Source organism: Schistocerca americana, chromosome X (assembly GCF_021461395.2).
Source record: "Schistocerca americana isolate TAMUIC-IGC-003095 chromosome X, iqSchAmer2.1, whole genome shotgun sequence".
Taxonomy (NCBI): Eukaryota; Metazoa; Arthropoda; class Insecta; order Orthoptera; family Acrididae; genus Schistocerca; species Schistocerca americana.
The window spans coordinates 117,408,648-117,430,546 of NC_060130.1; the positions used below are offsets into that span (position 1 = coordinate 117,408,648).

General features: G+C 36.8%; 1 protein-coding gene across 1 annotated transcript in view; it reads right to left on the minus strand.

The window, feature by feature from the left end:
• LOC124554971 (hippocampus abundant transcript 1 protein) overlaps positions 1-20,076 on the minus strand; it is a 98,255-nt gene extending 78,179 nt beyond the window's left edge. The window contains exons 1-2 of the mRNA XM_047128709.1: positions 19,779-20,076; positions 524-619 (exon numbers count right to left, since the gene is read on the minus strand). Of these exons, the coding sequence (XP_046984665.1) occupies positions 524-619; positions 19,779-19,859 (177 nt within the window). The 5' untranslated portion in view covers positions 19,860-20,076. The remainder of the gene's footprint in view (positions 1-523; positions 620-19,778) is intronic.
• Positions 20,077-21,899: the final 1,823 nt, after the last annotated feature.

A 21,899-nucleotide genomic window follows, 5' to 3' on the forward strand; every position in this document is an offset into this window, starting at 1 on the left:
GACTTGCTGCTGCAGCTGCTTATCCAATGGCGGCAGGGAGCTTCCTTTATATACATATATGCAGAGACAACACTTGTATCACAACAGATTATAAGTACTGATACAACAGAGCTAGGAAATGTTCAATCAGTTAGAGCCACGGTGATCATCATTTTCTACAGTTGAGATTAGCTGTCCACTGCTTCATTTAGCTGAAGTTAATCATATCGGCACATTAATTATATCCTCTTATTTGTATTTTACGTTGAACATCCTTCATTGTATCCTCTTTGCACACACTTTGAAATGCCATTAAAACATATGTATTTTATAGTTTAAAAGACATGTTTCGTTTAGTTTCTTTGTACACAAATATGGTATAAATAGGTGGAAGACTCTAAACAGCAAAGTATTCACCCCCTTACACACAGTCAGTTAGTGAAAATGGCATTTCAGTATCTATAATTGTTGCAGAAGTACCAGACACCACAACATTAAACTCTCAAATTACCCAATAATTTGAAAAATATGCCTTTTCACTTACAGAAATAATGGGCATAGTCAAAAGTCCCCATGCAAAGAATTCCAGAAATATGACAACAAGGGCATGGTATATGCTGGGCTCTCCAATTCCTGAAGTCTGAAACAATAAATACACAATTCAGAGGGTAATATGATTAATTAAAACAACAAAAAAATTAACTATTTTCATTACTGAATTAGCTAAGAAGTAAAAAGAGCTACAGGCAGGCTGTTTGATATACTGTAAAAACTGTTACTTTTTTCTTTTCAAATAAAATAAAAAGCACCAGCACAACAAATGCATGTTCAACACATATCTACACAGAGGGTGTCCCAGGAGGAATGGTCAGTCATTACAAAAAATAAATAACAATGTACATTAAATGTGTACCATCTCAGAAACCATTCGGACCAGAGCATATGTCCATATGAAGTCTCTGGCATCAAAAGATAGTACCTGTCATATCCCTGAATATTGACCATTCCTCCTGGGACACTCCACACACAAATTTTATTTTGGGTGGCAGTAAGAACAATTAATATATACACCACCCAGTCACATTAATGTGATCACCTGTCAAAAGACTGAATAAGCACATTTTGCAGCTGCAAGACATGCAGGAAGAGAGCCAACGTCATTCTGGAAGGTAGTGACAAGGATTTGGAGCTATGCCGACTCCAGTACCATGGCCACACGTGCTGAGTTGTTCCCACAGATTCTCAAGTGGGTTTAAACCTGGGAAGATTGGCAGCCACTAGAGTACGGTAAACTCAACCTGGTACTCTTCAAACCATGCACACGCACTGCAAGCTGTGTGACACATTGCATTGTCCTGCTGGAAGATGCCATCTCAAACCAAGAAGAAACAAAATGCATCTAGGGGTGGACATGATACCCAAGTATAGATGCATACTTGTGTTGAGCCATTGTGCCTTCCAGAAGGATATCACCCACAGAATGCCACAGAAACATTCCCCAGCCCATTACGCTCTCTCCTGGTTGCAGGATTGCTTTCAGATGTTTCACACCATGCACACCAATGGCCATCTGTCCCATGGAGCATAAAACATGATTCATCTGAAAAGATCATCTCCTGCCACTCAGTGGCTGTCCAGTTGCATTTGTTGACCATGAATAGCAAGCAGCATGGATGCATGATGCAGGTACCTGCTGCGGAGGCCCATATGCAGCAGTGTTTGCAAACAGCTGTTGAGGAGACACTATTGACATCCCCCTTGATTTATCTGGGCAGTCACTTGCTCAACAGTTGCATGTCTATCCACCTGTACATATCTTCGCAGTCATCATTCACGCCTGTAATCAATGGCCTATAGTGCACCACAGTTGTTTCGGCAGCAGTTTTAGTAGTGCCATTTTGCCATGCACGGTATACTTTAACCATGGTGTCATGTGGTTAGTTTACAAACTTAGGCATTTTGGAAATGCTTCCACCCTTGGCCCAAAAGCCAATGATCATGCCCTTTTGGATGTCAGATAAATCACTTTGTTTATGTGTTATGACAACAACTGAACTGTTTTCCACATCCCCCAATACACTTTATTTACCCTCCACATCTAGTGCTGCCACCTGCCGTCTGTGACTGGTTACTGCACACTTACATCGAACACAAGCGGTTGTCACATTAATGTAACGGAAAATAAATTATATTTTAAACAAACAGATTAAAATGTTACGGCATCTTTCAAAGTAATAACAAATGGGGCTACTTAGAACAGATGAAACTATTATGAATAGAACAAGCAAACTGTTCAAGGATTTATTATTCACAAAAGTTCTCTAGCAACATCAAATTTTGCCATAAAAGGTTTTGCTTATATTGTTGTGTATCCTACCATTCTGCTGAACATGTCAAATTTTGCCTCATATGTTCACATAACATAAACTAAAGAACTTCAAATGCTTGCAACAATTAGACCTGTGGTGAGGCTTCTTGGAATAAGCAATTCTTTTCCTTGGTGCTAAAAAGAAATCCAATATTTGAAACCAGATGAACATAGTTAGTTACACATTAAAACTCACTGAATCCTTATTAATAAATTGAGTATCACTTTACAAAACCAAAAGCCTTTTTTTTTTTTTTCTTTCCGAAGTGGGCTATACTACTTCACAGGACAAACTTTGCATCCAAGCAAGTCATCATTCCGTAACTGTAATCAAGTACTTGATACATTCTTACTACAGAGTAAGCTCCAACTGTAAGTGCATTAGATAGTTACATTTTATGATAATCAAATGACAACAGCACTAAAGTTCTGCAACAATAAAATTTTGATCAAAGTGGACACCAGATAAACTAATATACAAAGCGTAACAATATTTGGCACCTTCAGGAGCAGATTTCAATACATGTACAAAGAAAGTAATGTATGTGCATCACAGACAGATGCAACAAGGTCCTAAACACTCTTTCCTTGCTTCATATTACTTTTTGGATTTTTTACATGGTGGAAATTCATATATCCTAAATTTAGCAGTTAGGATATTACACTGACATGTGTCATTAATGTTAGCAATATATGGTCACCAGAATAAAAACCTAAAATTATACTGACATACAGATCTGGTTTTGGAAGGAACCGAACATTAGTCTACTAGGGGCCGCATGTTACTGTGCCAATTTTCTTCAATTTCTTGGGAGTAAAAAAAAACAGCCCTTGGTCCAAAAAACACTGTCTTAATTAGCAAAGTCACAAACAGATACTATTGTTCCTTTCACAAGTTGCACACGGGACGAATGCTATCTCATATGCCTCTCTGAAGTTAATCTGAAACAACCCAGGTCAAGCAGAATATTCTATGTGAGTCATTGGCTTTGGCCAGTGACACAATGTTAATGGGTGTTGTTATGTAGCCTTTTGGTGCATATATGCACTGTCTTGTTATCAGTTGACAAGCCAATGAATATGACACTGTAAAAAACTGGTTGTGGTGACAGACTGATATGCAGCTTAGCCTGAGGTAGAGGTTAGGTTGGAAGGTGACAGTTTAGCTGAGAGTAGGTGAAGCCAATGAATGTGAAATAAATAAATCTGGTTTTGGTGACAGACCGATCTGTAGCTTTGACCAAGGTCTAGGTTACGTTGGAAGATGACAGTTTGATTGAGAGTTGGCAAAACCACCAAATGTGATATATATAATAAAAAATATATAACAACTGGCTGTCATTACAGACTGATCCACAGCTTTGCCTGTTTGAAAAAATTGTCAATAACATCACATTGTACTCGCCATATTGTTTATGGCATTTGCCGCACGTTTCCCATGTCACTTGTCAAAGCTAAAGTTTGTGTCAGACATTCCTCTGTATACAAATCACCCTAGGGATCCACTGACAAGATAGCATCAGAATATTTTCATCATTAATAACAGAAACTGATGGCATGATGCTATAACCAACATTTCTTGATAGTAGTACCTTAATTTCAGTGCCTGCCAATCTCGTGTGTACAACATTTCTGCATCTTCTCCTTTTTCTGCATGGATAGTTACTTAGTTTGGTGTTCATTTGTATGATGAATCATAATGATGTGAAACAAGTCATTCACAATTACATTACACATTCATTATAAATAAGGTTACATGCTGACCATTTACAATTTTTTTTATACATTTGTGAGTTGGTAATTCCCATTCACTACCTTTCATACATTACAAAAAAGAAAGTCTTCTACAGAATAGAAGTTGTCAAGGAGAAACTTTTTCAGTTTATTTCAAATACAACTTTGCTGTCTACGACGCTTTATATCATTCGATAAGTGGTCAAAAATTTTGGTGGTAGCACTGGGCACCCCTTTTGATGCTAAATATAACTTTGATGTGGGGTAATGACTGTTATTTTATCTTCTGGTATTGTAATTATGTACATCTTTGTTCCTTCTAAATTCCAGTGAATTATTTACAACAAATTCCGTGAGGAAATAAATGTGCCATGAGGCAGTAGTCAAAATGCCTAATTCCTTAAACAGATATCTACAAGATGATCATGGGTGAGCATCACATATTATTCTAACAGCTCATTTTTGAGTAATGAACATTTCCTTTCTTAAAGACGAGTTACCCCAGGATATTATTCCTGATGATTCAAAGTGCAAATGTGGCTGAACTCATTGATGTGTGGACAACTAAATTTTTTCCACTTTTTGTGGAGTATCTCTAAATGTACAGAACAGAATATGTTGTAACACGAGGCCATCGCAGACAACCATACAACAATACTTTCAAGAACATAACCTAAAATTTCTTGTGTTGTTGTGTATGTATGAATGAATGTATGGACTGATTACAATACTAGAGTCATCTGCTAAAAGAACTAATTATGTTTGTTGTATATTAGATGGAGGATCACTTACATATATGAAAAACAATGCTGGAACTGAGACTGAGGCTTGTGGAATCCCATAAGTGATTACTCCCCCAGTTATAAGAATATCACCTTCTTATATTGGTTGAATGATTAAGTATAGATTTCTGCATTCTTTTGGTTACATATAACATTATCCATTGGTTGGCTCTACCATCAGCCATAACACCTCAGTTTATCTATAAGAATACTGCGATTCACACAGTCGGATGCCTTAGACAGGTCACAAAAAATACCAATTGGTAGTATTTTGTTATTTGATGCTTATAAAATTTCGCGAGTGAATGCATAAATGGCAATCCCAGTTAAGCAACTCTTCTGAAATCCACACTATGAATTCTTGTGAACTATTCTTAAAAACATTTGGCCTGGAGTCATTAACCATTCTAAATGATTCCCACGAAGGAATATCTACACTGTAAGGCACTGCATTATTTAACTTAACTAACTGTGCATCGTGATTAGAAAGCATTTGTTACTGGATACACATTATTTTCTTACTTTGAGCTTTACCAAACAAAACATTATCAATTATGGTTCTACTGCATTTATCCACCCATGGTGGAAAGTTAATTACTGAGATAAAATTGTAGGATGCAAATAAAGTTTCCAGATAATTTTTCCACTCAGAATCCTTTCGAAAAACTACACTGAAATCACCACAGGCTTATTAACTGCTTGTTGCTGTCTGACACATAGCATAATAAGGAATCCAAATTTCTCATAAACAGTTCAAAATTTCCCAGTGGTAATCTATATGGGTCATTCTCACAAAAGCGGATCTTTTGATGAAAAATTTTCTAAAAATAAAATGTATTCAAAACATTTATTTAAAAAAATGGTGGAATAATACTTTTGAAACTGATTTTTTCTCAGTTTGTTGTTGTTGTTGTTGTTGTTGTTGTGGTCTTCAGTCCAGAGACTGGTTTGATGCAGCTCTCCATGCTACTCTATCCTGTGCAAGCCTCTTCATCTCCCAGTGCCTACTGCAACCTACATCCTTCTGAACCTGTTTAGTGTATTCATCTCTTGGTCTCCCTGTACAATTTTCACCCTCCACGCTGCCCTCCAATACATAATTGTCGATCCCTTGATGCCTCAGAGTATGTCCTACCAACCGATCCCTTCTTCTAGTCAAGTCGTGCCACAAATTTCTCTTCTCCCCAATTCTATTCAATACGTCCTCATTAGTTATGTGATCTACCCATCTAAACTTCAGCATTCTTCTATAGCACCACATTTCGAAAGCTTCTATCCTCTTCTTGTCTAAACTATTTATTGTCCACGTTTCACTTCCATATTGTCCACGTTTCACTTCCATACATGGCTACACTCCATACAAATACTTTCAGAAACGACTTCCTGACACTTAAATCTACACTTGATGTTAACAAATTTATAAACTCATTTACTACTTTAAGCGTCTCATTTCCTAATCTAATTCCCTCAGCATCACCCGATTTAATTTGACTACATTCCATTATCCTTGTTTTCCTTTTGTTGATGTTCATCTTATATCCTCCTTTCAAGACACTGTCCATTCGATTCAGCTGCTCTTCCAGCTCATTTTCTGTCACTGATAGAATTACAATGTCGACGGCGAACCTCAATTTTTTATTTCTTATCCATGGATTTTGATTCCTACTCTGAATTTTTCTTTTGTTTCATTTACTGATTGCTCAATATACAGATTGAATAACATCGGGGATAGGCTACAACCCCGTCTCACTCCATTCCCAACCACTACTTCTCTTTCATGCCCCTCGACTCTTGTAACTGCCATCTGGTTTCTGTACAAATTGTAAATAGCCTTTCGTTCCCTGTATATTTTACCCCTGCCACCTTCAGAATTTGAAAAACAGTATTCCAGTCAACATTGTCAAAAGCTTTCTCTAAGTCTACAAATGCTAGAAACGTAGGTTTGCCTTTCCTTAATCTATTTTCTAAGATAAGTTGTAGGGTCTGTATTGCCTCACGTGTTCCAGCATTTCTACAGAATCCAAACTGATCTTCCCTGAGGTCGGCTTCTACCAGTTTTTCCATTCGCCTATAAAAAATTCATGTTAGTATTTTGCAGCCGTGGCTTATTAAACTTATAGTTAGGTAATTTTCACATCTGTCTGAGGGTATTTCGCCTGTCTCATACATCTTGCTCACCAGATGGTAGAGTTTTGTCAGGGCTGGCTCTCTCAAGGCTGTCAGTAGTTCTAATGGAATGTTGTCTTCTCCCGGGGCCTTGTTTCGACTTAGGTCTTTCAGTGCTTTGTCAAACTCTTCACGCAGTATCATATCTTCCATTTCATCTTCATCTACATCCTCTTCCATTTCCATAATATTGTCCTCAAGTACCATCGCCATTGTATAGACCCTCTATATACTCCTTCCCCCTTTCTGCTTTCGCTTCTTTGCTTACAACTGGGATTCCATCTGAGCTCTTGATAGTAATGCAAGTGGTTCTCTTTTCTCCAAAGGTCTCTTTAATTTTCCTGTAGGCAATATCTATCTTACCCCTGGTGATATACGACTCTACATTTGTCCTCTAGCCATCCCTGCTTAGCAATTTTGCACTTCCTATCAATCTCATTTTTAAGACGTTTGTATTCCTTTTTGTCTACTTCATTTACTGCATTTTTGTATTTTCTCCTTCCATCAATTAAATTCACCTCTTCTGTTACCCAAAGATTTTTATTAGCCCTCATCTTTTTACCTACTTGATCCTCTGCTGCTTTCACTATTTCATCTCTCAAAGCTACCCATTCTTCTTCTACTGTATTTCTTTCCCCCATTATTGTCAATCGTTCCCTAATGCTCTCCCTGAAACTCTCTACAACCTCTGGTTCTGTCAGTTTATTCTGGTCCCAACTGATTAAATTCCCACCGTTTTGCAGTTTCTTCAGTTTCGATCTACAGTTCATAACCAATAGATTCTGGTCAGAGTCCACATCTGCCCCTGGAAATGTCTTACAATTTAAAACCTGGTTCCTAAATTTCTGTCTTACCATTATATAATCTATCTGATAACTTCCAGTATCTCCAGGCTTCTTCCATGTATACAACCTTCTTTCATTATTCTTGAACCAAGTGTTAGCTATGATTAAATTATGCTCTGTGCAAAATTCTACCAGGCAGCTTCCTCTTTCATTCCTTGACCTCATTCCATATTCACCTAGTACGTTTCCTTCTCTTCCTGTTCCTACTATTGAATTCCAGTCAACTATGACTATTAAATTTACGTCTCCCTTCAGTATCTGAATAATTTCTTTTATAATAAATCATATTGTGGCAAAAAAGTAAAGGTTGTACATATCCACACACGACAGTGTGATTCAATGGACACAATATTTTGGTCTATGGACACAATTATAAATTAGATAACAGTTTGCACTTTCTTTGGTAAATAAAAATGAGCTTAAATTTCAATTACAAAAGTATTATTATTCTATTATAACCATAATTGGGTTTTGATTTAAGCAATATTAGATCAATAAGTTATTTTCCATTCCATTTATACCCCCCACTTTATTTTTTATACGAGGTGCATTCAAGTTCTAAGGCCTCCGATTTTTTTTTCTAATTAACTACTCACCCGAAATTGATGAAGCTGGCGTTACTTCTCGACGTAATCACCCTGCAGACGTACACATTTTTCACAATGCTGACGCCATGATTCCATGGCAGCGGCAAAGGCTTCTTTAGGAGTCTGTTTTGACCACTGGAAAATCGCTGAGGCAACAGCAGCACGGCTGGTGAATGTGCGGCCACGGAGAGTGTCTTTCATTGTTGGAAAAAGCCCAAAGTCACTAGGAGCCAGGTCAGGTGAGTAGGGAGCATGAGCAATCACTTTGAAGTTGTTATCATGAAAAACCATTGCATAACGTTAGCTCGATGTGTGGGTGCGTTGTCTTGGTGAAACAGCACACGCGCAGCCCTTCCCGGACGTTTTTGTTGCAGTGCAGGAAGGAATTTGTTCTTCAAAACATTTTCGTAGGATGCACCTGTTACTGTAGTGCCCTTTGGAATGCAATGGGTAAGGATTACGCCCTCGCTGTCCCAGAACATGGACACCATCATTTTTTCAGCACTGGCGGTTACCCGAAATTTTTTTGGTGGCGGTGAATCTGTGTGCTTCCATTGAGCTGACTGGTGCTTTGTTTCTGGATTGAAAAATGGCATCCACGTCTCATCCATTGTAACAACCGACGAAAAGAAAGTCCCATTCATGCTGTCGTTGCACGTCAACATTGCTTGGCAACATGCCACATGGGCAGCCATGTGGTCATCCGTCAGCATTCGTGCCACCCACCTGGATGACACTTTTTGCATTTTCAGGTCGTCATTCAGGATTGTGTGCACAGAACCCACAGAAATGCCAACTCTGGAGGCGATCTGTTCAACAGTCATTCGGCGATCCCCCAAAACAATTCTCTCCACTTTCTCAATCATGTCGTCAGACCGGCTTGTGCGAGCCCAAGATTGTTTCGGTTTGTTGACACACGATGTTCTGCCTTCATTAAACTGTCGCACCCACGAACGCACTTTCGACACATCCATAACTCCATCACCACATGTCTCCTTCAACTGTCGATGAATTTCAATTGGTTTCACACCACGCAAATTCAGAAAATGAATGATTGCAAGCTGTTCAAGTAAGGAAAACGTCGCCATTTTAAGTATTTAAAACAGTTCTCATTCTCGCCGCTGGTGGTAAAATTCCATCTGCTGTACGGTGCTGCCATCTCTGGGACGTATTGACAATGAACGTGGCCTCATTTTAAAACGATGCGTATGTTTCTATCTCTTTCCAGTCCGGAGAAAAAAAATCGGAGGCCTTAGAACTTGAATGCACCTCGTATATTATACAAAATAAATTAACATTTGTTTAAATAAATTTTTTCCAGTTAAATTTATTTTTGTTATAAAATATCTTTTGCAATACTTATAAATTTTTAGACCAAAATAAAAAATTCAAATTAATTTGTAGTAGAAATGTTATTCTTTATTGTACTTGTCAATATTTACTAGTGAATGTTGTTGCTTCTTATTCATAGCAGGCAGTTCTAATTTTGTGATCATGTCTGCTCTATATACATTATAAGAGCAATCAAATTTTGGTACAAGACGATTGTCCTTTAATTTGTGAAGGTATTTAACACTATACTTATTGTCACTAAATTTGAAATCAATCATAGCTGCATATTGTTTTCAGGTTCATTTCACCTGCCTATTTAACAATTACAAAGTTGTTGACTTTAAACTGGGATTCCTGGGAACATGTATTGTCCTAAGGAGGGTCCTCATTTTGTGCCAGAATAAACGTCACTGTGACCCAGTTTTTTTCTTGTTTGATGACCTGAGACACTTGGCAAGCGGATATCAATTTCATGAAATGTAACTTTGGCAAGTGTTTCAAAGACTACAGTAAATAATAATAAAATTCTTTTATCAGTCACGTGCTCCTATGCATTTATATGTACAAAATTTTAATGTTATGAACTCATAAGTGCAATAAATATATAAAACAGATACTTTTTGTAGTTTTCACTTTAATTTTTCCAATAGTATAACGTGGACAATGAATACTAGCAGTACATTCTATGCATCTTAGTCTTCTTGCCCAGATGGTTGACTTTTCTCTGAACTCCAGATTACTTTATGTATGCACACAGTTCCTTTGAACACAGCCAGCTTAGTGGGAAGCACCTTTTCAAGTTGAGTTATATCATCATGTTCAGTTTTGCAAACAATTCCCAGGCAAGATTTTTCAAGTTCTTGTAAAAAATTTCAGTATCTAGAATATCTGTACTGCAGATAATCAAATTGTAAGTAGTTCTTTTTTGAACAACCTCCAACACCATCTGGGGATCCTTTACCATGGCCTTGTCCGCCCCCCATAGCTGAGTGGTCAGAGCGACAGAATGTCAATCCTAAGGGCTCGGGTTCGATTCCCGGCTGGGTCGGAGATTTTCTGAGTTCAGGGACTGGATGTTGTGTTGTCCTAATCATCATCATTGCATCCCCATCGATGCGCAAGTCACCAAAGTGGCGTCAAATCGAAAGACTTGCACCCTGCGAAAGGTCTACCCCACGGGAGGCCCTAGTCACATGACATTTACATTTACCATGGCCTTTCTCAGAACACCAACACAAACTTTCAGTAGTAACCTGTCTTGCTATGGAGAGTGCAGAATGACTGACACTGCATTGAATTTTTAATTGTACAGGAGTAATAGGGAACACACAAGCATAATCAGGGTTGCCACAAGTTTCCCCAAGTGAAATTCCCTGATTTTCACACAAGTTTTAGCTCCCTTTTTTTTTTTTTTTTTTTTTTTTTTTTTTTTTTTTTTTATAGAAATTCAGGCAAATGGTACATATGCTTCATTAAAACCACTGATGTTATTTTATTTCAATAAAGCGAAACACATTTGGTGACAAAAATACACATTTTGTTGGAGTCACAAGACAGATTTAAAATACCTTCATTGCTTTCAGAAATAACCTCAGAAAAAAGTAGGCGCCTCAAAAGAAATGTATAAGGTGGGGAAGAGTTGTGTAAATCAACACGATAAGTGACCGTCAATAAAATGCTGGTTCTACTATGTTTCTTATTGTCAGTTATTATCCACTGTGTTATGTCTATTATTCTACAGGTAATGTGATTTTTCTTTCAAGAAATACACGAGCACATAGCATACAAACTGCCAGCGACTGCCACAACTTTCTTCTTCTTATCGTCCATACTTTCTAATATATAGACTACTTCTGAAGTGCCAAAATGTACTACAATAAATAAAATGCCTATAAAATGCTGCACTGTACAATGTACTTCCAGTGAGACAATCGCAATTCCTGAAATCCATCGCCAAGGCCATGTCCTGCCGAGGAGCACCACAGTCCTGGGCCCATGGACAAAGCATGAAAATTCACCAAATTACACCATAGATGTGTGAGACTAGATCCGACTGCAGCACCTGCATATTAGTAGGGAACTATGGGCTTCAGATCAGCAGGCCCGATCTGTTAAGGTACCCACAGAAATGGCCTGTGATTTTGGCCCATCATGGAAGTCCACTCGTGTGGCCAGCTATTCACGTGTCACAGACACCATGCTGATGCAGTGAAACTGCGACAATCACCCAAGCAACAGATAACTTGTGCAAATACTCTGAAAATCAGTATAACAAGGGCAGGTAGTAAGTCACCGTAAAGATGACCACTGAGCCACAGACAGGCACGTAGAAAAGACAATCACACTCTCAACTAAATTTTCGGCCATTTTGTCAAAAGAAGTGAGCGCGCACACATTCACACAATCACTCAGACACAACTCGTGCACACATGACCGTTGCCTCCGGCTGCTCGTCAACAACAAGCTCTGAGAATCAGACCCAAACAAACCACTCCTCACACCCCCTCTGCCTGTCATCGCCAGCTGCTAGGCTAGCAGCAAGTAGTGGTGGCAGCATTGACTGCAAACTGAGGGGAGGAGTGGGAAGGGCAGAAGCAGTAAGAATGAGAGAGTAGGGAAGCGGCGCATGTACTCAGCTGCACCCAACCAGTGACGAAACGTGACATCTCAGTAAACAAACAGTTTCATGCTACTGAGGCAAAAATGAGATTTTTCCAGTGGTTTTTCTTTCTTTTTTTTCCCTGATACATTTAAAATTCCCTGATTTCCAGAACTTGTGGCAACCCTGGTAATGTAATCTGGTTTCTTGAACCTTCGAGGTAAACTGATTGTATTTCATGATGATATTTACTGTTATAATTTTCAGAGAAATCACAGTGAAGTAAAATCTCTCAGACAAACTGTTTTAAATTGTTCTGACTATATCATATTAGTGTTCTATATTACTCTTGCTATATCATAAATGGTGGTGGTAAATATTTAAATTCAGGAACAATGTCGCCTATAGTAGCATTTTTTCTTCTTTGACAGTTTTTTTGTACCATCTTCATTTAATTTTTGCTAGAACTTCAACTTTCTTGGCAATCCACTGAAAAAATATTGTTTTTTCATTCTCATCAAACTGGTTCACATCTACATTAAGCTGGCATATTCCGGGTAAGTACATTCCAAACACTTTCCTTTCAGTTTTCCATTGCATGTAAGATTCTGTAGAACTTCAGTAGATGTGTTTTCCTTTATAATTTTTAGTGCATTTAATTTCTTTACTAACAAATAAAAGTCTGTAGGAACTTTACAAAGACACGTGTTTTGGTTATTGCAATATGGTGAAACAATCCAATAGGGTCGAAGTTTACAAAATGTTGCATAAGACATCGTGTAGTTTTTTCCAGAAATAAGTTCTTTATGGAGACTTTTCAGTCTATTATTTAATAAACAATCTATTTTTTCTTTTTGTTAAGGTTTCTTCCTTTCCAGCAATTCTATGACATCATTACGTGTGTTACTCAACGTAGTAAACTGTGAAGTTGCTAAAGGCAGCTTATCATTTTTATAATGTTATGTGAAGTAAAACTTCCAATAGCTTTCATTAACTTACATCTTTGGATAATTTTTCCATTGACTTTTTTAAAGTTTCTTTTCATTTTCAAGGGCATGGTTTTATCAAAATTTTTCTGAATTTGATTCTTTATAGCTTCACCTAACAATAATCCTCTTGTAACTAGTGGTGAACGCTTTTTCCCCCTTTTAAATTTTTTCCACATTTTTCTGCGGAGTATCTTCTGTTTTATTGAGAAGTCTTTCATACTTCTTTTTTTACCTCTCCATTTTCTTTTTATATTTATTTTTCTCTTTCTCTAATTTTGTTATTTTATTTTTCAGACCCTGTCCATTTCTTCTTCTAGTTTTCTTTCACACAACTCTCCTTACAGACATTCCTTCTTTACTTGGTCCAGGAAGATCTTGCTGACTTAACTTTTTCATTTCGTCCAGCAAAATCATATTCATGTGGTTCTGTACTGTGAGTATATTCTTGACCATCTCCAGATTTGTTCCTTTTCGCATTTTTGGGTCCTGTCTTTCCATTCTATTCTGATCTTTCTTTTCTCTCTCTGTGTCATGACACATATTTTTCTCTTTGCAGTTTTTTCCTTGTGCTGTCTTTTTTCTCCCATTCCTCACGTTTCTGTGGGACATTTTTAATCCTCTCCCTTGCTTTCTCATACTGGGTTGCTTTCACTATCTTCTTTTATCAATATGACTCTTATGTATTCCCCAAAGTCAAGTTATTGTATAGTAAACTTTTGAGTTAAAATATTTTTACATTCTCATGAAAGCAACACTTTTACTTATTATCCTAAGAACTAAAATTATGAAACCTTGTGAATTTTAACCATACCTATCTTCTTACCCTTATTAACAACCAATTGAGATGGCACAGTGTCAGCACACTGGACTTGCATTCAGGGGTTACAATGGTTCACACTCATGTCCGGCCATCCTGATTAAGGTTTGCTGTGACTGCCCTAAATTGCTCCAGGCAAATGCCGGCATGGTTTCTTTGGAAGGGCATGGCCGACTTCCTTCCCCATCCTTCCCTAATCTGATGGGACTGATGACCTCCCTGTTTAGTCCCCTCCTCCAAATCAACCAACCAATCTTATTAATAACATCAAATGTAACAATCACAGCAGCATCCACTGTCTAGTTTAGTGAAATGTCTATTTAAAATGTATATATGCATAGGTTCCACTTAAATATTTTCTATATGACCTTTTTTATTTGGTAATATGCGATAAAATAATGGCTGGCAAAAAAGGTAGCTCATACAATGAATTATTACAATTACACCTATTTAGTTATAGTATAGGCTAATGTATTAAACTAAAACTTATGAAAGCTAAAATAAGAAAACATGCAAAGTTTTATAGCCTGACTTAAATGTTTGTCCCATCCATGGGTATGAACTTCACATCTGTGGACACACCACAGTCATGGATGTGATGCCTACAGACATGACAGGTTTTATAAAATGCTGAATTTAAATAGTCACATTAAATTTATAAGTAATAAATTATATAGTTAATTTAAACTAATTAACATATACCTTTTACACATACATAATTACGAGTAATTTTACATCTAATTGTAACGTAGTAATGGGCACAGATGGACACAGTGAAGATAGGATTGGATTGTTTGGTGGGAAGAGACCAAACAGCGAGGTCATCGGTCTCATCGGATTAGGGAAGGACAGGGAAGTAAGTCGGCCGTGCCCTTTCAAAGGAACCATCCCGGAATTTTCCTGGAGCGATTTAGGGAAGTCACGGAAAACCTAAATCAGGATGACTGGACGCGGGATTGAACCGTCGTCCTCCCGAATGCGAGTCCAGTGTGCACTGAAGATAACCACGCACAAAAATTTTTATCTTGGCAGGAGTCTTTCCTCTCTACAAGTAAGTCAGCAACCACACACAGCAATGTCCTTTGACAAAACAGCTGCTTGCTAGTCTTCATCAATATTATGAAAGTACTACTGCTGCTCTCTGTTGTGATCTACAGCAATTAACATCTGTGTCTGTGGACATGACATAAAATTTGGGGACATGAGTTTAGAATATTATAAAATATAGTCCCTTTAGTCTACCCTCTGATACCAGTAACAATAGTGTCAGGTTGAACAAACTAATAATGATCCCCTGCAGATATTTAGTGTCTACTAAATTCTCTTTCCAAAATCAACTTGGAATCACATGTGCTCACACAATGAGTTGCAGAAGTGTTTTTGCCAGCAATCCCAATTGATTGTTAATGAACTAGGAGCTGTCATTTATTTTAAATGGCAATTAGGCAAGGTGGCCATTCCATATGTTTCACCAAGCTCTATGATTCACGTAAGTTCGTATCAGTATCCCAAACTGTAAGTTTCTTTTGGGTACTTAAGATACTGCCAGTCAAATGATACACCACAGATGTTTGGCAACTGATGGTTACATACAATAAATTCACCTTACAAACTATTATTAGAACATACAGCAATAAAGATTCCTCTTCATAGGTAACACTATGAGGAGTGAACTACCACCAATAACTTTCTCTAAACATAAGTTCAATTATTTAGATGATTGTAAGAAATCTGATTATGCTAATCTACATTTGTAATTATGGGAGGGACTTTGCACTGCTCTTATTACAGACTTGTAGATACAAAGTTCCCTTGATTTTGGTTTTTCCATGTCACAAACCAGTAGATTAAAAGGGAAAGAGGGCAATTACACAATTTTCCCCTATCCTATGGTAAGATAACAATTTGATTAGGCTTTCTCTGCCAGAAATGTATATAAAATAATAGGGGCTAAACTGGGCTCCTAACTGAATAATCCCAAACGGGAAATTTTGAACTGTTTATGAGGAGTCTGAATTTCTTACTCTGCTATGTCACCCAGCAGCAAGTCTGTGGTGACTTCACTGCAGATTTTCTACAGGATTCCAATAGGAAAAATTACTTATTTGGATCTTCCAATTTGATCTCAGCAATTAACTTTCCAACACGGGTGGATAGAGACAGTGGGACCATAACTGACGTTTTCCTTAGTGAAGTTCAAAGCAAGAAAAATAACAGTTTCTCCAATAGCAAATGTTCTCTCTGATCATGAAGCACAGTTAGTTAGGACAGTCCGCCCCCAGTAGCTGAATGGCCAGCGTGACGGATTGTCAATCCTCTGGGCCCGGGTTTAATTCCCAGCTGGTTTGGGTAATTTTCTCCGCCCAGGGACTGGGTGTTGTGTCGTCATCATCAGCATCCTATCATCCTCATTGATTGCAGGTCACTGAAGTGGTGTGAAATTGAAAGACCGGCACCCGGCGAACGGTCTGCCTGCTTGGAGGCCCTAGCCATACGATTAAATAAATAAAGTTAGGACAAAGAACATAGTGCCTTACAGTGTAGATACTCCTTTGTGGAAACCAGTTTGAATAATTAATGACTCCAGGGCAAATGTTTTTAAGAATAGTTTACAAGAGATGACCTGGGATGAAATTTATATAGCACCAAATGCTACACAATATCTAAACTTTTCCATGATAAATTCATATCATTATTTTAAAACTGATTTCAACATAAGCTAATCAGATATGACATTAAACATCCATGTAAAAAAACCATGGTCCACTCAAGGCAATAAAGTATCTTGTAAAACGTAAAGGGAACTCTATCTATTGGCGAGAACAAGTAGAGATCCCACAGTTGGTGCAGTTTACAAAAACTACTCAAAATTATTAAGAAAGGTTATAAAAAAAAGTCAAGGACCATACACACAGTGCCAAAAATCATTATTCCAACAACAGACTTAAGGATAATGTAATGTTGTAAAATGAGACACACAGCAATCACTATTTAACTGCATGGAAGAGCTATAAATGATGTGACACACGTAGCAAATATATTTAATAATCATTTTTTAAATATAGTAAAAAGTATAGGGACAAACAGTTGAAGCAAAAAAACATGGCAGTAGGTTGAAAAGTAACTCACAAAATTCAGTCATACAAATACATTGCCAACTTCTCTGTCTGAAATTAAGAAAATTATTCATTCTCTCATAAATATAAAGCTCATTTGGTTTTGATGTGTTTCCACTAGAGTACTGAAGATCTGTTCGCGTATAATACGGCCATTCTTATCTGAAACATGTAACCCATTACTAACTAAAGACTTTTTCCAAAGGGACTGAAATATGCCATTGTTCTGCCCCTCTTTAAGAAAAGTGACAAGACACACATTAATAACTACCAACCTTTTTCACTGTTGACATCATTTTACAAATTTTTAAGGTGATGTATTCTTGAATAGTACCTCACCTTAGCAACAATAATGCCCTCAGTGAATCACAGTTATGGTTTCAGTCTACTGAGAATGCCATTTACATGTTCACTCACCAAGTTTTACAAGCATTTCATAATAATATAGCATTGGTTGGTATTTCCTGTGATCTATCTAGGGCATTTGACTGCATGAATTATACTATTCTCCTAGAAAAAATGAAGTTTTATGGGAATGATGTACAGCCAACCAATGGATGTCAAATCTTACCAGCAGAATACAGAAAGTAGTGCTTAGTAATTCAACCAATATAGTCTGGGGACATAATTCTGACTGGGGAGACATCAGATATGGCATTCCCCAAGGCTCAGTATTCCGTCCATTATTGTTCCTCACATATGTAAACGATCTTCTGTTTAATATACAACCAGAGATGACACTAGCATAGTGCAAGCATATATACAGAACAGTCTTACCATATATACAGAACAGAAGAAACTGTGCACAATGTTTTTAAAAGTATCAGTCACTGGTTTTCTGTGAATGGTTACACTCTCAGTTTAAAAAAGACACAACATATTCAGTTCTACGTGAGGTACTAAACCAGTGATAAGTAGACCCTACATTACATGGTGAAGAAATTATAAATAGTGTGGAAACTTCAAAATTCTTAGGTGTCCATACTAATGAGAATTTAAACTAAGAAAAAACACATTTTGCACCACCTAAAACAACTGAGTTCACCCACATTTGCACTTAGGATCACTGCAAATCGTGGAGAGAGATAAATCAGTAAGGTGACATACTCATCTTTAATAAAGAACATCTTTGTTGCTCGACAACTTGATGTAAGAATAATAAGTGGTGCTAATTCAAAATCATCTTGTACACATCTGCTGAACATTCTGACTAATGCTTCACAGTATGTTTATGCTCTCATGAAGTTTGTTGTAAATATTCCACTACAGTTCAAAAAGATGATGTATATAATTACAATACCAGATTGAAAAATTGCATTCATTACTCCACATTAAAGTTGTCTTTAGAACAAAATGGGGTACACAATGATGCATCGAAATTTTCTGATCGCTTACCCAGGGATATAAAATGTCTGACAGACAGCAAAGTAAAATTTGAAAACAAACTGAAAAAGTTGCTCCCTGACAATTCCTTCTATTCTGTAGAAGAATTTCTATTATTTTAATGTGTAAACGGTGGTGAGCAAGAATTACTAACACACATCTGTATATAAGAAAAATAAATAAATAAAACAAAAATCATAAATTTCAGAATGTAACCATATTCACAACTTACTATGCAATGTAATGTAAAACGATTTTGTTCCACATCATTAAAATTTATTGTGCAAAATGATCCCTGGAACATGGAACTAACTTATCATGAAAGATTATGTTTATCAATATTTATTTAGCACTAATGGTGAGATGGCATATGATAAATTGTGTGTGATGACTGCTACTAGTAGTATTCACTGTATTACATACTGAGTGTCAGTCATATTGTAGAGGACATGCTACTCATCTTTAACAGCCTGTGAAAGAGTTACTGCTGTAACACTGTGTATGGTTAACAAGTGTCCTTTACACTCAATTCATTAAAAATTTCGTGAATAACCAGAGTCTGTATATGGATTACAAGACAGTATGAAATTTTCTGTAGCTCACAACAAATAATTTTTTCATTATAACCTTTAACGACACTATTTGCCTCATATGAAATTGTCTTTTCCTGGTGTGCTAACATGAATCTTTTTCAAATAATCACTGGCAGTGTGGCATTGAAATTATAAGAACAATCTCTTGAGAATTGTTATCAACAATATATTTCTGTTGTAAAATACAAGGGCTTTTGTGGGAAAATGGAGAGGTTACTAATAATAACGAACTGAGAGCACATTTCTTTCCTTTTACTGATAGCAGTTTCACACTGATGTACATACTAACTCTTAAGTCATCCACGCCAAATTCATAACTAACAGCTTAGTGTGACCACTGCTCATCGGGTTTCGGATCATAATGTTACGTATCGGTCTGGTAAATAGTTCGAATATACTTCTCAAGAAATTTCGCTATTATTTAGCAAACGACACACGTTATGCAGAATAAACATCTCGACACAGTCATTATCGCTCTTGGTACATACCGTCATTACGCCATCCTTCATTATTGTTTTTCTGCTCCTTATAATCATTCCAACAACTTTCTTGGATGCTTTAGTTGGCATATTCCTATCCAACAAAGTGAACCTTCAGAATTTACATTTCTTTCGAAGATAAGTCTGACACATCACACACACATCACATATCAACTTTTGCACTGCGCTGTTGCTTTTACAAAATAAAAGTTAGTAACTCATTAAGCACCAAAAACACGAACCGCCGATAAGTAAACTTTTTTTTTTTTTCAAACTGAACTAACCAAGATATTAACTATACACGCCATGTTGGCTATTTACTTCTGCCAAACGCAAGGATTACCACAACACATGAAATTCTGTGAACACAACAAACATATGACAGATGTCGATCGAATAGCAATATCTTAGGGCGCTGGGTTTCCACAGGCAATACCGCCGGGACAAGCCGTTGTGCATTGTTGTTCACGGCTTTGTTGGCGGCTTACAAGATGTAGTAAGACCAATAGAAATTAATTTGTTAGTACCTAAAGGAAAATTTTTAGTACCTTTTATCATTTTATTCATTGCTGTAATCAATATACACAAACACATATTTACTTGTGAAAAACGTGTTATGATAGATAAGTCACGTAAATGGGTTTGGACAGAACAGAACCGTAAATTACATATTCATATGTGTTTCGAAGTGTCCTCTTTTACAACCTTACTAATTCATAACACAAACAAGCTAACAAAAATCTACTCAGTAATTTTTCATGGTGCTACACAGTATTTTTGTGTTCCAATTGCTCTTGAGAAAGAATTACGTATTAATAAAAGGAGGCTTGTAGAAGCATCCATATTTCATTAATCAGAAATGAATACATCAGTGTACCACATCTATCTTCATCACGTTGGCGGCAGTTGGAAAATGACCACAATTTCGCAAACACGAGATTATGAGTGAAGCTGTTCCGCAGTGAATACGTGTTTCGCGTTTAGATGGATTTAATTGTTGTCATTGCAACACTCTGGTAGAGCGTGCTGAACAGTATGTGACTACAGTAATTCATCTGAAATAGGGTTTGAACGCCAAAGAACTTCACTAAGCATGATTCGTTTGGAAGTGATTTGGCTTTAGTGTCCGAACTGCGGATCTGATCAACAAATTTATAGGAATTTTTCAGTTTAATGCGAAATTTAGTAGAATATGTAATACAGTATGCTTCACAGACACAAATTAGTGCTATGTTTGAAGATCAAATACAAGTCAGAAAAATAACAAGCAATTTTGTCAATAAATGTCCCGCTGAGGTCACCTGGAAGTGTGGTGCGATCTGATCGATTTTCGTTTATTTATTTATCCATCAGTATACAATCTACGTTTTATGGAACTCATCAAAACACCATGGTAAAGTTTAAAAATATAAACTGTGCACATAGTTCAAATACACACAAATACATGCAGAGAATATTCGTCATATAATGTTACATGTTTGTGTAGTCCACGTAAATATTCTATTGTATAGTGACTCTTGATCATAGTAGTTATTATTTTTTTATTTTATCCAGGTAGTGAGTGAATCACAAGAATAATGAACGTGTCTAATAGTACAGATTTCAACTATAGCTTAAATGGCAATACAGATGTAATCTACATAAAATACTAATTACAGAACATACACTGAATTAATGGAAAACTGATCCACTTGGAAGGATGAGTAATATACATACAGGAAACAAAGTTGTGTTAAATATTGCAATACAGAAATACATGAATACAAAACCAAATTTTCAGTTTATAACGGTACAGCCTCCCTCAGGACTCATAAAATGTCCGATCCCACCTTTATTTATATATGCATCCAGATAGTTATCAGACAGTTCAGTACTTTCTAAAGGCTTGTACGTGTGTTTTTATATATGTAACCATAGACTCCTTTATCTTGAGAAACAGCTTAAAAGTTATTATCAAGCGATGTATTTTCTTTTGTTATTTATTTTTATATCTTCCTCTGTAATCAATATTCTTTGTAATTACATTTCGAATTAACTCTCCAATTGTTTACATCTCACAGTTTTCCAATTTCCAGAATCTGAGGCATTATTTGTGCATTCTAAGCATTCAATCTGATAAAGTACAAGCTC